General features: G+C 41.9%; 2 protein-coding genes across 11 annotated transcripts in view; one reads left to right on the forward strand and one right to left on the reverse strand.

Annotated features, from left to right (window-relative positions):
• The window catches only part of TIAM2 (TIAM Rac1 associated GEF 2), a 264916-nt gene extending 261966 nt beyond the window's left edge, over window positions 1–2950 (forward strand). For all 9 annotated transcript variants that reach the window (XM_008974986.4, XM_055114256.2, XM_063605529.1 and 6 more), the window contains one exon: window positions 1709–2950. In XM_008974986.4, the coding sequence (XP_008973234.4) occupies window positions 1709–2346 (638 nt within the window). In that variant the 3' untranslated portion in view covers window positions 2347–2950. The remainder of the gene's footprint in view (window positions 1–1708) is intronic.
• Window positions 2888–13369, reverse strand: part of TFB1M (transcription factor B1, mitochondrial) — a 56422-nt gene continuing 45940 nt past the window's right edge. The window contains exons 6-7 of one of the 2 annotated variants that reach the window (XM_008975009.6): window positions 5495–5622; window positions 2888–3315 (exon numbers count right to left, since the gene is read on the reverse strand). In XM_008975009.6, coding sequence (XP_008973257.2) covers window positions 3069–3315; window positions 5495–5622 — 375 coding nt within the window. In that variant the 3' untranslated portion in view covers window positions 2888–3068. The remainder of the gene's footprint in view (window positions 3316–5494; window positions 5623–13369) is intronic. The other variant, XM_034963125.3, reaches the window with a different exon arrangement.

The following is a 13369-nucleotide window of genomic DNA, read 5'->3' on the forward strand; positions in this document are numbered from 1 at the left end:
TGTCTTCCTACCCACTGACATAGTCCAAATGTACGATTTTGTTTCTTCCACTAAGATGTGCATGGGTCCAGGGACTTTGTTTTCCTCACTGCTGTATTCCCAGTGCTCAGAACAGTGCCAGGCATCCTGAAGGTCAATGCTGAATGAAGATCAAGAACCTTACACAGAGGGTCTCCACCTTCTGATGGTTCAACCTACAATTTTTCAATTTACCGTGGTGTGAAAGTGACACACATTCAGTAGAAATCGTACTTCAAGTACCCAGACAACCATTCTGTTTTTTTGCTTCTAGTGCAGCATTCAATACATTTCATGAGATACTCAACACTTAATTATAAAACAGGCCTTGTGTTCTGCCCAACCATAGGCTAATGTAAGTGTTCTGAGCACACTGAAGGCAGGCTAGGCTAAGCCGCAGTGGTTAGTAGGTACATTAAATGCATTCTCAACTTTCCATATTATCAACTTAACAATGGGTTGATTGGGATGTAATGCCATCTAAGTTAAGGGGCCTCTTATACTCGTTCTTAATCGATAAGGCACCAAGTAAGCATTTCAAATCACGTTGTTCTTTCTGCTTGTTTCTAAAATTTCAGCTTAAGTTTTCAGAACCTTATTTCTACATTAACTATTTTGTTATTATCTTTCTTGTTTTTAGGCTTAGAAAATGTAAAACTTCGCTTTTTCATGTCAAATCAGTGTGACCTCTTCAGATCTACCACATATTTACTATTTTCTCCATTGTCAAAATAAACTGGCCATCAAAATAACATGCTGTTATTACTTGTAGAAACACCAAAACTGAGAACTCCCTTCCTTCTTTCAATCCAAGAGAACAGAACTACACACACACACACACACCTATAACATAAAATTTCAGAAAGTTGGTTTGAAATTCCAGCAGAGACAGTTCTCATATGAGAGATAAAGAGCATTTTCTAGGCTGGGCATGGTGGCTCATGCCTGTAATCCCAGCACTTTGGGAGGCCAAGGCAGGTGGATCCCTTGAGCTCTTGAGAACAGGAGTTTGAGACCAACCTGGGCAACATGGCAAAACCCCATCTCTACAAAAAAATATAAAAATTAGCCGGGCGTGATCATGCGCACCTATAGTCCCAGCTACTCAGGAGGCTGAGATGGGAGGATCACTTGAGCCCAGGAGGCGGAGGTTGCAGTGAGCAGAGATCACACCACTCACTGCACTCCAGCCTGGGTGGCAGAGCAAGACACTGTCTAAAAAAAAAAAAAAGGGGGGGGGGGAGGGGCATTTTCTACTTTTAATTGAGCAGCAAGGGAAATCCACAAGGTGAGAAGATGCATAGGAATATGGTGTGATCTTCATGATCAAATTACAAAGCACCTTAGTGAAAGAAAGGAGCCTAGATTTATTACCAATTAACTTTTCAACTTACTCATTGGCAAAATAAGAATCTTAGCCCATGTAGTAGTTTCTAGTGTCTAGTTCTATCTACATAATTGAGCTCTGGTAATCTAAAAATGCTGAATTGCCTAACAACTGTAAACCTAAGTCAAAAATGTCCATGTTTTCAGTAGCTACATTTTTGCCTAATTACCAGGATAGTTGCTAACTGAAGTCATATCATAAAATAAAATCTTAATGTTAAATCTTACACAAGCTTTGAGGCAAACATTACACATTGTGTAACCTGTTTCTGTATCACAGCGAAATGTGTTTTTCTCACTGTAGCTTCATCCAGGTCTTTAAAAGTCCTGAAGAATTCCTCCAGCAACGAGTGGACCGGTGAGACTGGCAAGGGAACCTTGCTGGACTCTGACGAGGGCAGCTTGAGCAGCGGCACCCAGAGCAGCGGCTGCCCCACGGCTGAGGGCAGGCAGGACTCCAAGAGCACTTCTCCCGGGAAATACCCACACCCCGGCTTGGCAGATTTTGCTGACAATCTCATCAAAGAGAGTGACATCCTGAGCGATGAAGATGATGACCACCGTCAGACTGTGAAGCAGGGCAGCCCTACTAAAGACATCGAAATTCAGTTCCAGAGACTGAGGATTTCCGAGGACCCAGACGTTCACCCCGAGGCTGAGCAGCAGCCTGGCCCGGAGTCGGGTGAGGGTCAGAAAGGAGGAGAGCAGCCCAAACTGGTCCGGGGGCACTTCTGCCCCATTAAACGAAAAGCCAACAGCACCAAGAGGGACAGAGGAACTTTGCTCAAGGCGCAGATCCGTCACCAGTCCCTTGACAGTCAGTCTGAAAATGCCACCATCGACCTAAATTCTGTTCTAGAGCGAGAATTCAGTGTCCAGAGTTTAACATCTGTTGTCAGTGAGGAGTGTTTTTATGAAACAGAGAGCCACGGAAAATCATAGTATGATTCAATCCAGATATGGGTTAAATTCCTCATTTTACTTTTAAACTGGTGGTAAAGTGGAAATTGCAAAAAAAAAACAAAAAACAAAAAACTGTTCATTCCTGGGTTTTGTGCAGTATACATTTTCCCACATAATGGTTGTAAAGATTTAAGTTATTTTAATTTATTGTGGATCAGAAACCTAGATGAAACTGGTCAGAATCTGTAAATTACTTAGTTTATATCCACTTTGAGCAGGTATCAAATGATTTAGGATCCTTAAAATTACATTCTAATAATTATTTTAAGTTATGTGGAAAAAGTAAGGCTGGGGAAGTTGTGATTAATAGTTTTCAATCAAAGGGCCATTTTTTAAAATCCTCTGGGCATTTTCTTTCAGCTGTTAGTTTTTGCTTTATTTAAAGCATATTTAAGTTATTTTAATGTGGTTTAGGGGCAAAATGTGCAGATACTTCATTTTTGTAAGATTGTAATAGATGCTGTTTATACTAAACATGTCATATCTATACAGTATATAGTAAAAGAAAGCTTGTACTGTATCTTATTTGATGATATTTATTTTCTCTGCCAAGCTGTATAGTAAAAGGAAAATAAGTAAGTCACATCTGGTCATTGGCATTTGTATCGTCATTCTGTAAAGAAAGACAAAAGAGTACCTATATAAGAAGCTCCACGTAGTGCAAATCGACATCTGGTAGGCTGCTCGCCCCCAGGCAGCAGCTAGAGTCTGTAATTCTCTGCGTCATCCTCTTCTTTTTCTTCATTTTTGCTTTTTCTTCGCTTGAGTTCTTCTCTGAAATTATATGCAAAGAGTTGTGGGTCTTCATCACACATTTTTCTGTATACATCACAGAGGCTCTTAAAGTGTGAGATGGAGAGCTGGCGGGGCCGAAGAGTAGGGTCTATGTCTGCCAACTCTAACAGCCTGCCCGTGCTTTCCAAGCGCTGCGCTTCAGGGAATAACATTCTGAGGGGAAGACAGAAAAATCAGAATTTTACTTAAATTCTGCAAATCATGACACTTTTTAACCCTCATTTGAAAACAACACAGTTGCTGGCTACTGACAGCTGGAGAGAGTGGCAGGAGCCTCTTGGATTATATAGCACCAGATAAGAGGCACGGCCCGCCACTGAGGCAGCTCTAACCTGAGGCGTGAGGCAAGCACACAAGGGGAAAGCATTCTCCAAAGCTAACTCAGTACATGTACTTTTTAAAGGTAAGTAAGTTTAAAGTAACATCTGCTCAGCTGCATTCTTGTAGAAACATAAGCTTGATGTGCCTCATGTTTCGATGTGAAAGTTGTTGTATTATTTCTTATGTGACAAATCATCAGTTTTGATTCTCTAGAATTTGAATGTATCAGCCTTTAAAACTCTTCACGCTAAAAGAGTTACTTTTTTTTGCTAAAAGTTTGAAAATAGCTGATTGACAGGAAAATATAATTATTCCTCTTGTTATTTTTCAAGCATCTTTAAAACTGATTTGAAGTAGAGGATGTATTTTAAATTTCATCTATCCAAATTGAACCATTGTTTTAAAATGAATAGCAGAACTGCTTGAAATGCTCCGGAGTTAGGCCTGGATTGCATTTTTCTTCAAGTCTCAGGGCTCTTACAGAGCTCATCCCAAGGGGCTTGGAAGGTGTCATGGCCAGGGGAGATAGATAGCATGTTGCTTATAGGCTGATGGTCCTTTCAACAAGGAATTGCATGTCCCCCACACTTTCAGGGTGAGGTGACAGATCTTTGAGTTCAGTTTCATGGCAAAGAGGGCCTGATGGCAGTTTCTAATATCTGAAGAACACCAACAAGTCAAAGTCCTTTGACCTGTTACCCTGGGTGGCACAGTATCTGGTCCATGTCTGTCCTGAGGATGGTGTATCTGAAATGAATAGGGCCCTTCACTTAGCTGGGGGGTTGCCTTGGAAATGCTAGTGCCAGCTCTAGGCTCAGACCAATTCCAGGATTTCCAAAAGCACATAAAAGGACATAGTTTTGTGCTCCCCCCTCCCCCATGAATCAGGGCTATCAGGTACAGCTGTGTGGGTCCTGCTCTGCGTGAGGGGTAAGTGTGAGCCGAAATCCAGCTTCTGTTTCACTCACCAGCAGTGCACAGTAGCTGGGGGCTGCAGCCAAAATGGTTGGCCAGTGGCATCTCTGTCACCAGCTCTGCACCTTAAGTCTCTGCTAGAGAGCAGGAACTATCTGGTAAGGTGGGAATTCTGGCTTAATTAGAGGCAACAAGTGGCAGGCTGAGGCTCTAGCTTCTGCCATCTGGCATCCTCAGCAATGGGCTTTGTGGACTGCAGCACTCTTAGGAGCTGATGCCCAGCTGGCCCCTAAAATAATCTGCTGTCATTTCATATGCTAAAGGGACACTTCGGACCTTGTGAAAGAGAGAATTACAATGAAGCCATGTGAGGAGGTTTTAGAAAATGAGAAATATGTGCCTCTCACGCCGAGCCCCTTTAAACAGCGCACTATGGATGGATTATCGTAGATGGAAATCTTTTACAAATACACTTTCCTGCCTTCTTAAGCAGACTATCACTGGGCTTAACTGAACAGCTTCTTGGCTCTTTCTGGATCTGCAACAAGGCTGTGGTCCTTCAGAGCCCATCGAGGTGGGCGACCTCTAGACCACGAGGCCCTGTCAGGTTTTCCCAGTGATTCCTGAGAGCCTCTTGGCAGCAGCAGCTTTCTGTGAGATGGAAACGTGCTTACGTGAGGACTTCGTGATATGATTTTGGCTGCTCAGAAGTCATATTTGCTTCCTAGTTCTCAAGTGTGTCCTTAAAGAAGAGATAGGGCAACTCGGTAGAAAGCAAGCATTTAAAAAACCCACCATTATTATCTGTCTTGAGTCCTCACTGGGGAACCACGAGCTCCCTGGTACAGAGCCATTGTGAGCTGTGCAGTCACCAATTCCAGGCTGTGCTTATGTTTAAGCCACCCTGAGAGAGGCCACCTGAGGTCTAGCAAGTCTTTGCTCTCTCCTCATTGGCAGTGAAGTCTTGTCCGTCACAGGACTGAACTAAGTGTAATACTCAGAGCTTTAAGAATAGAGCAAACAAGGTTCTCACTCTTAAAAAGTGCCTGAGGATTTTATAAAGACTGCAACTGAAGAGAAGAAAAGGCATTCTTACCTGAGCCCTCGATGGCAGTATTTCCTTCGGAACTGAAATACATTCTGAACCACTTTTTCCACCAGCTTGAATGGCTGCTCTATCTTGGGCTGTATCAAGGGAGTGAAGTGCACCACGCCCACGTCCACCTTCGTTGTAAGCAAACATATTATCATTCTGTGGCATGATATGTGGCATAGTGTGATCAATCAACTCATCCTTGTAAAACAGGAGGATGGGCTGTCAACAGCCTGTTTTCATAAACAGACCTTTCCACGTACTTCGGTTTCATCTCTAGGCATGGAAGATGGTACATTCTGGATTTGCAAATGACATGGAGAAATCAGCTGGCTGCACCTGTTCTCTAATGACATCCACCAGACCTGTGCTTGATGGTCACTTAATTTTAAAACACAGTTTCACAATGGCTTAAAAATCAATCCAAATCATTAAAGTCAGTCAGCAGATAATAGATGGCATTAGAATATTTTAGTTTTTGAATGAGGAAAAAAATAAGCTGCAGCAGCAGCTTCAAGACACAGAGAGATGGCAGGCCCCCAGGGACCACTCAGTGCTAAACTTCCCAGATAGAGACACCACTTATTTTCGGTAGACACTGATTAATCAGCTGGACTGAATTCATGAGTGTAGTCTGAAAAGCCACAGAACTTTCTAGTAGCAATTTTAAATGCCCCGAAAGGCATAGGCAGGACTGAAATTGAAAATGGAAACCATCAAAAAATGTCACTGTTTGATAGTGTTTAAGCTACTGCCAGCTGTGGAGATTCTTTAATTGTCAGAAGATAAAACTTTTCAGGCATATCTGATAAGAGATTTATACCCTGATTTGTTCCAAAAATGGACTCATGGTGATTCACAAGGACAAATTCAAATACCAAAGGAAAAACATTTAAAGACAGAGGGAAATGGATTCAAAACAGTAACTACACGCACAAAAATGCTAACGGAGACCATGGTCTAGGAAATGGGAAGTCTCGTCATAATTGACAAAAGCCTCAGTCTCCAGGAATTGTTAAACTTGTTAATGAGGATCTCATACAGACTCAACAAAAGGCGAAGAAAGTATGGCAATTTAGGAGGTGTGGGCTGCACCACTGCTTTTCAAAAGGAACTCCATTGTTGAAATCCCATAGAGGTTGTCATTTTCTCCTAAGAGGACTTGCTTCTAAAGATCCTTGTGGCTACATAATTCCTTAAACAGATGAAAATGGGAGACTGGCTTTTCTGGTTGTGTTTCTTTTAGGGTAGAAGGAAAACAACTGAATATGATGTGAGACTTTATGGACAAGAAAGTGAAAATAAGCTGTGCTCAGCCTCACACAGCCTGATGCGCTTGTGGGAGGTGCCTGTGGTGCCTGAGCTGTGTCATCAAGGCCCCGGACCCCTGAGAGCTTGCACCTCCCTATTTAAACAATCAATGAGCCTGTCCCCGAAGGTTTCAGGTCAGCTACAGCTGCTCCTACTGGATGGAATGGGAAATAGAAGGCTTTGGTGGTAAGGGGCGGTGTGGGCTGGCGCATGCTGAGAATGTGCCAAGCGGCCTTTCCACACCCCAAATGCCCACCCCCAACATCCATCAGCCTTCTTGTGAAGTCCAGCAGGCTGTTCTTGTGAAGATTCTATGGTGGAACAGTAGTTATGAACAGTGACTTAACTAAGATGTCAAATGCTCTTAATAAATTTTAGTAAGTTTTTTGAATTGTGTGCTATATGTTGTTTCATGTTTCCTCAAGTTTAGTAACAACTACCTCTTCCTACAGGACTTCCCTTAGACTTTAACAAAACGCACCATAGAACAGTGCCCAGCTTGGAGAGGTCTGTGGTCATCAGGCAAAGAGGGACTGAAGAAGACGAGGGGCTGTGGAGTGGATGCAGGGTGTAGGTGGGGTAGATGTACTGCTATAGGGAGAGAAGAAAGGTGGTTTCAGCTCAGGGCAGTTCTGGGGAAGGAAAAAGAAGACCTGATCTATGAATGGCGGAGTGCAGGCAGCAGCCCAAGACACACTCCACTGACTTCAGATGTCAGGTTCCTTCCCACAAACTCTGAACTATCCTGCCTACCTCGCCTCCTCCTGATTTGTATAGAGAAGTGGTCCCAACTGTCAGGCATGTGTCTGACCACTCTCTACACCTCGCCAGCCTTCTCTCACTGGACTCTCCATTTCCCTTTCATCCCCTGAGCTTCCTGGCACCCTTGTCCCTGCCTCCCGTTCTCCAGGACTCATCTCCTGTAACCCTTCAACTCCAGTTCTCCCAGTGACACAGAGCCAATTCTATCAATTCTTACTAGCAGCCTGCTAGTCTCCAGAAGAAATACTCTTAGCAAAATCTGAGATAAAATCTAATCCCTGCCTAGGCCTAAAACCATGAAATATTATCAAAACTCTACATAAGGCTTAAAAACCATTAAGACCAAAAGCACAAATACAGAGATAGATGCACTCTCTTCCAGTACAGAAACTGCCACTTTCAGCTTCCTTAGATTTTAAATTTTGGCCTCATCTTTATTTGCCTGATTTCATTCCTTTGAGATATAGTTGGTATTTGCAAATACAGGAAGTGTCTAACTTTTGCTTGATTTAAATAAAGTTTTAAAACCCTGAACAAATATAGCAGTACCCCATGTAAACTATAGCGTCGACTTCTAAAGTTTGAATACAATTCCAATACTCTGTTAAGTTGGCTTATATTATGTCACGGCTAAAAGAGAATTCCCCTCAGAAATGCAGTTACTATTTAGTGGGAGATTCTGTAAAACTCAGTGTCAACAAAGCTCTTCCAGTTATGTCTCCTGCTTCTGGGACGGCCAGGACCTCTCCTGTACCGCCCCTTCCTCTCCCTTTCCCCCAAAGGCACCTTTCAGAATTACTCTGAATGATGGAGCCCATTTTTTTCTAGAACTATAGGAAAGCTGCCTGGTAACTATGGTAACGAATACAAAAATGCTTTTTACTTATAATTGAATGCTTATTTAAAATTACAAGTATTATTTTTTCTTCCTTGAGTTTTAAGTCTATTAATGGGTTTGATTACAAAAAAGAAAGCAGTACAAAGGCATCAGAAGTACTTAAAATATTCTAGTTTAATGCCGCCAGCCCTTTTCCGAACTCAGTCTATCAGTATACCAAAATGACCTACTAAAATTTCAAATGAAAGGATTTAAAATGAATTTAAATATTTGCCTTTCTAACCCTATATGTCAACGCTGTAACAAGCTAAGACTGTTTCTCAGTGTTAGCAGCCTTGGCCGTAACAGGCCTGAGGCAGATGTCCTAGTTTCCAGGCCAGGGTGTCTAGGACGTGACTGGTTATCAGCTCAGAGCAGCATTTGGAACTCACAAGGGACTCGGGCTAAGGAGATATTAAATCTTAAATCTTAGGTATTAGATATTACAACTGAGAACTGTAATCAACATGATATACAGAGGACACTGAAGAGACATACAACTCAGTTCCTGATGATTATCATGTGCCCAAAAGCTAAGTCACAACCACATGCACAGACACAGAAACAATGCTGGCCACTGTCTACGAAAGGGTCTTCATTCAACACTCTCACGGTGTTCAAGACCATTAGAGGACAAGACAGTGGAGATGAAAAATGATGAGGAAGTTACTATGTAATTAGCCAAGACACAGCCATAACTTAAGACAACAGAAGGGCTAGTGGAAAAAAAAAAAAAGACCACAGGGAATAATCAGTAAGACTTTAAAGAACAACATATAAGAAGGATTCAAAGTTCGAAGTGGGATGATCACGGGCAGACCTGGGTGGTTGGGAACAGGAAGCATATGGCATCTTGCAGGCTATAGGCACCACAAGATGGAACGCAGGAGGACAGGGGCTTGGGAGAGCCACTTCAGTGTCGGGTAAAACAACGGAGCCAGATGAGTGCCTCCGGATGCTTGGTTTCCCCACCCTCCAGTGTCTGCTTGCTCTTCAAGTACCTCCACCAAGCTAATGACAGTCCACTTTAGGACATCACAGGCCTTGAGGTTACAACTTTCCCAGGTAAGGAGAATCCCAGGTAGAGGCAGCAAGTCACTGATGCCTGTGATATGATAATTATGCATGTCATAGAAAAAGAAAATACTGACAAATGTGAATGTAGATCACATTTTCTGGAATTGGTTCACTCTACCTGTGATCCATGTCCAAAAGCCAATTTAAGGAAAGAATTTCCACTGTAAAACCTTAAAGCTGACAGCATTCTAAGTATTTCAAACCAACTGGTTCAATAAAGATCAACTACACGGTCAGTACCTATCCTAAAGTTTACAATTTGTGTTATTGTAACAATATTTATTTCTGCAGAAGTTCTGTCCTCACCCTTTTTTCTTCCTACAGATCTTTGTTTTTTTCTCTTTCTTCTTGGGATCATAAAAAAAGAACAGATTTTAAACAGTCACATAGTGTTTCCTCTCAGAGCAGATGTGGTAGGAAGAACTGAGGCCAAGAGAATGACAGCAAACTCAGATCACAAGAGAAATAAGACTAAGAAATGTGGTGAGGGGGATGAAGAGTTTTTTTACTGTGTAAATTATGTAAATGTACATATGTATGTATGTAAATTACACCTATTAGTAATAACAACAACAAGATGAGTCAGTGTCTCTTGGTCCCAAGAGATTAAACAATTTCAGGGAGATGCACGTGTAATCCTCAAGAAAGCACAAATGGAACAAGAACTGACAACTGTAGTATAAAGGTTTTCTGTTATATTTAATCTGGAGTTCCTGGACGATCAGAGGGAAAAGACCTTCCTAAAACTAGGCCTTTTCCACAAACCATGCCCTTGGTGTCTGTGAAGCAGCAGCATCTGGACGTGCCCTGTGTTTCCTGTCCCGGGCTGTGCTCCCGCTTGGGTTTGTGGATGTGGCAGGAGCTGCCTGAGGCAGCTTCGAGGCTGCCCAGCCCGGCCATGGGTGTGGCAGCACATTGGCAACTGCCAGGGTCTGGACCCCAGCGCTGCAGGTCCTGAGCAACTCCCGTCCCTCAGAGAGAAGCCAGGACCTCAGAGAGGCTCGCAATCTAAACAAACTCAGAAGGCACTTGATAAATGCTGCTGGTAATATTATTAAAAGACTGAGAAATAAAACATGCATACAAATAAAGTAATTTATAATAAACCATAATTATCAAATGGACTAGACATCACACTGAAGATGCTTGGTCAGTACATTAGTATATTCATAGCTGATACTGTTAATTTCCTAAGGCTGGGACAGAAGAAGAACATTATTTTAGGATTAGGTCAAATCACTTTAAATTTGTGGGGCTGGAACAGGTAACTATTTTATCTTACTCTGAACTGTCATTATTTTCAAGATTGAATGGAAAGCAAAGAAGAAAAAACATTTGTATTAGGGTTCTCTAGAGGGACAGAACTAATGGAATATATATATATGAGTTTATTAAATATAAATATTAAATATATTTATATATAATATATAAGATATATTTATATATAATATATAAGATATATATAATATATAAGATATATATAAAATATATAAGATATATTTATATATAATATATAAGATATATTTATATATATAATATATAAGATATATTTATATATATAATATATAAGATATATTTATATATAATATATAAGATATATTTATATATAATATATAAGATATATTTATATATATAATATATAAGATATATTTATATATAATATATAAGATATATTTATATATATAATATATAAGATATATTTATATATATAATATATAAGATATATTTATATATATAATATATAAGATATATTTATATATATAATATATAAGATATATTTATATATAATATGTAAATATTAAATATATATATAAAGAAGAGTTTATTAAGTATTAACTCACATGATCACAAGGTCCCACAATAGGCCATCTGCAGGCTGAGAAGCAAGGAGAGCCAGTCCAAGTTCCAAAACTGAAGAACTTGGGAGTCCAATGTTTGAGGACAGGAAGCATCCAGCACGGGAGAAAAGATGTGGGCTGGGAGGCTAAGCCAGTCTCTGTTTTCACATTTTTCTGCCCACTTATATATTCTAGCCAAGCCGGCAGCTGATTAGATGGTGCCCACCCAGATTGAGGGCGGGTCTACCTTCCCCACCTCACTGACTCAAATGTTAATCTCCTTTGGCAACACCCTCACAGATACACCCAGGATCAATACTTTGTATCCTTCGATCCAATCAAGTTGACACTCAGTGTTAACCATCACAACATTTTTTTTAAAATTCAGAACCCCAACTTTTCATTAGAATTAAATGGACAGCATTTGAAAAATACAAGGATGGGGCTCCATCCCAGAAAATTAAATAAGAGCCACTGGGTTGGGCCTGAGCCTCTTGGGGCTTTTCCAAAGCCCTCGTGTGGGCAGAAATGAGAATCACAGGTTTGGGGAACAATCCCAGTTGCTTGGGAAAGTATCACACAGTCAACTCAAATCCTGGAGATTAAATTCACCAGAAGTGCAGCTAGAGCCCTGTGACACCCCCAAAGCCAGCCTGAGTCCCTGCTGGATACAGCTCACCAGGGGGGATGAAAAGCCAGACACAAACTTCCCCAGTCTCGCTCACAGTTAAGAATGACCAAATGAGGCTGGGCGCTGTGGCTCACACCTGTAATCCCAGCACTTTGGGAGGCCGAAGCGGGCGAATCACGAGGTCAGGAGATCGAGACCATCCTGGCTAACACGGTGAAACCCCGTCTCTACTAAAAAATACAAAAAATTAGCCGGGCGTGGTGGCGGCCGCCTGTAGTCCCCGCTACTTGGGAGGCTGAGGCAGGAGAATGGCGTGAGCCCGGGAGGCGGGGCTTGCAGTGAGCCGAGATCGTGCCACTGCACTCCAGGGTGGGCGACAGAGCGAGACTCCGTCTCAAAAAAAAAAAAAAGGAATGACCAAATGAGCCAGTTCTGGAAAGTGAGACATTAAAGCATAGTCTGGGGTGGTGGTGGGAGAGGGGAAGAGAACTCTAGAATACTTTGCTGCCTTTTTTTTTTTTTTGAGACAGAGTCTCACTCTATCGCCCAGGCTGGAGTGCAGTGCAGTGGCATGATCTCGGCTCACTGCAACCTCCACCTCCTGGGTTCAAGCAATTCTCGTGTCTCAGCCTCCGAAGTAGCTGGAAATACAGGTGGGTGGCACCACACCCGGCCAATTTTTGTATTTTTAATAGAGACGGGGTTTCACCATGTTGGCCAGGCTGGTCTCAAACTTCTGGCCTCAAGCAATCCACCTGCCTTGGCCTCCCAAAGTGTTGGGATTATGGGCGTGAGCCACCACACCTGGCAGTAGAATAGGGTGCTTCTTGATGAAAGGGTCAGCTGAGGCAGCCATCTCATAGCTGTTGAAGTAAACATAAAATATAGAGACAAATCTCCAAATTCAATGTTTTATTTGGGAAGCAAGAATTGTAAATTAGGGCCTACACACAGACCAGGCGGTCTTCAGTATGTCCAAAGAACAAAAGGAAGGTTGGGAGTTTTATTAGAGAAATGTTATGTGTTGTTTTGAAAGAAAGCTCATTGGCACTAGAGAAGCTTTTGGGTGTGGGCAAGCTCTGACTGGTGAGTGACGACAGCAGGTAAAACCAGTCTTAGAGTCACAGTAGGTGGTGCCAGCAGCTACTAGGTAAAACTGGTCCTGGTGTTACGGCAGGCCATTTCAGCAGCTAGGCTTATAGAAATTGTAAATTTTGGAGCAGGTGCGACAGTGCTATGTGCCCTGAGTGCTTTTTCCTCCTGGCCCCTTGACTCTGATTTAGTTGGGTAAGACAAGAATGACCTAATTTGTATAATCAACTTTCACACAGCCAAGAAAAGTTCAGTTTGAAGGAACAGAAAAACAGAATGAGCTGGAATAC

The sequence above is a fragment of the Pan paniscus genome, chromosome 5, assembly GCF_029289425.2.
Source record: "Pan paniscus chromosome 5, NHGRI_mPanPan1-v2.0_pri, whole genome shotgun sequence".
Lineage (NCBI taxonomy): Eukaryota > Metazoa > Chordata > Mammalia > Primates > Hominidae > Pan > Pan paniscus.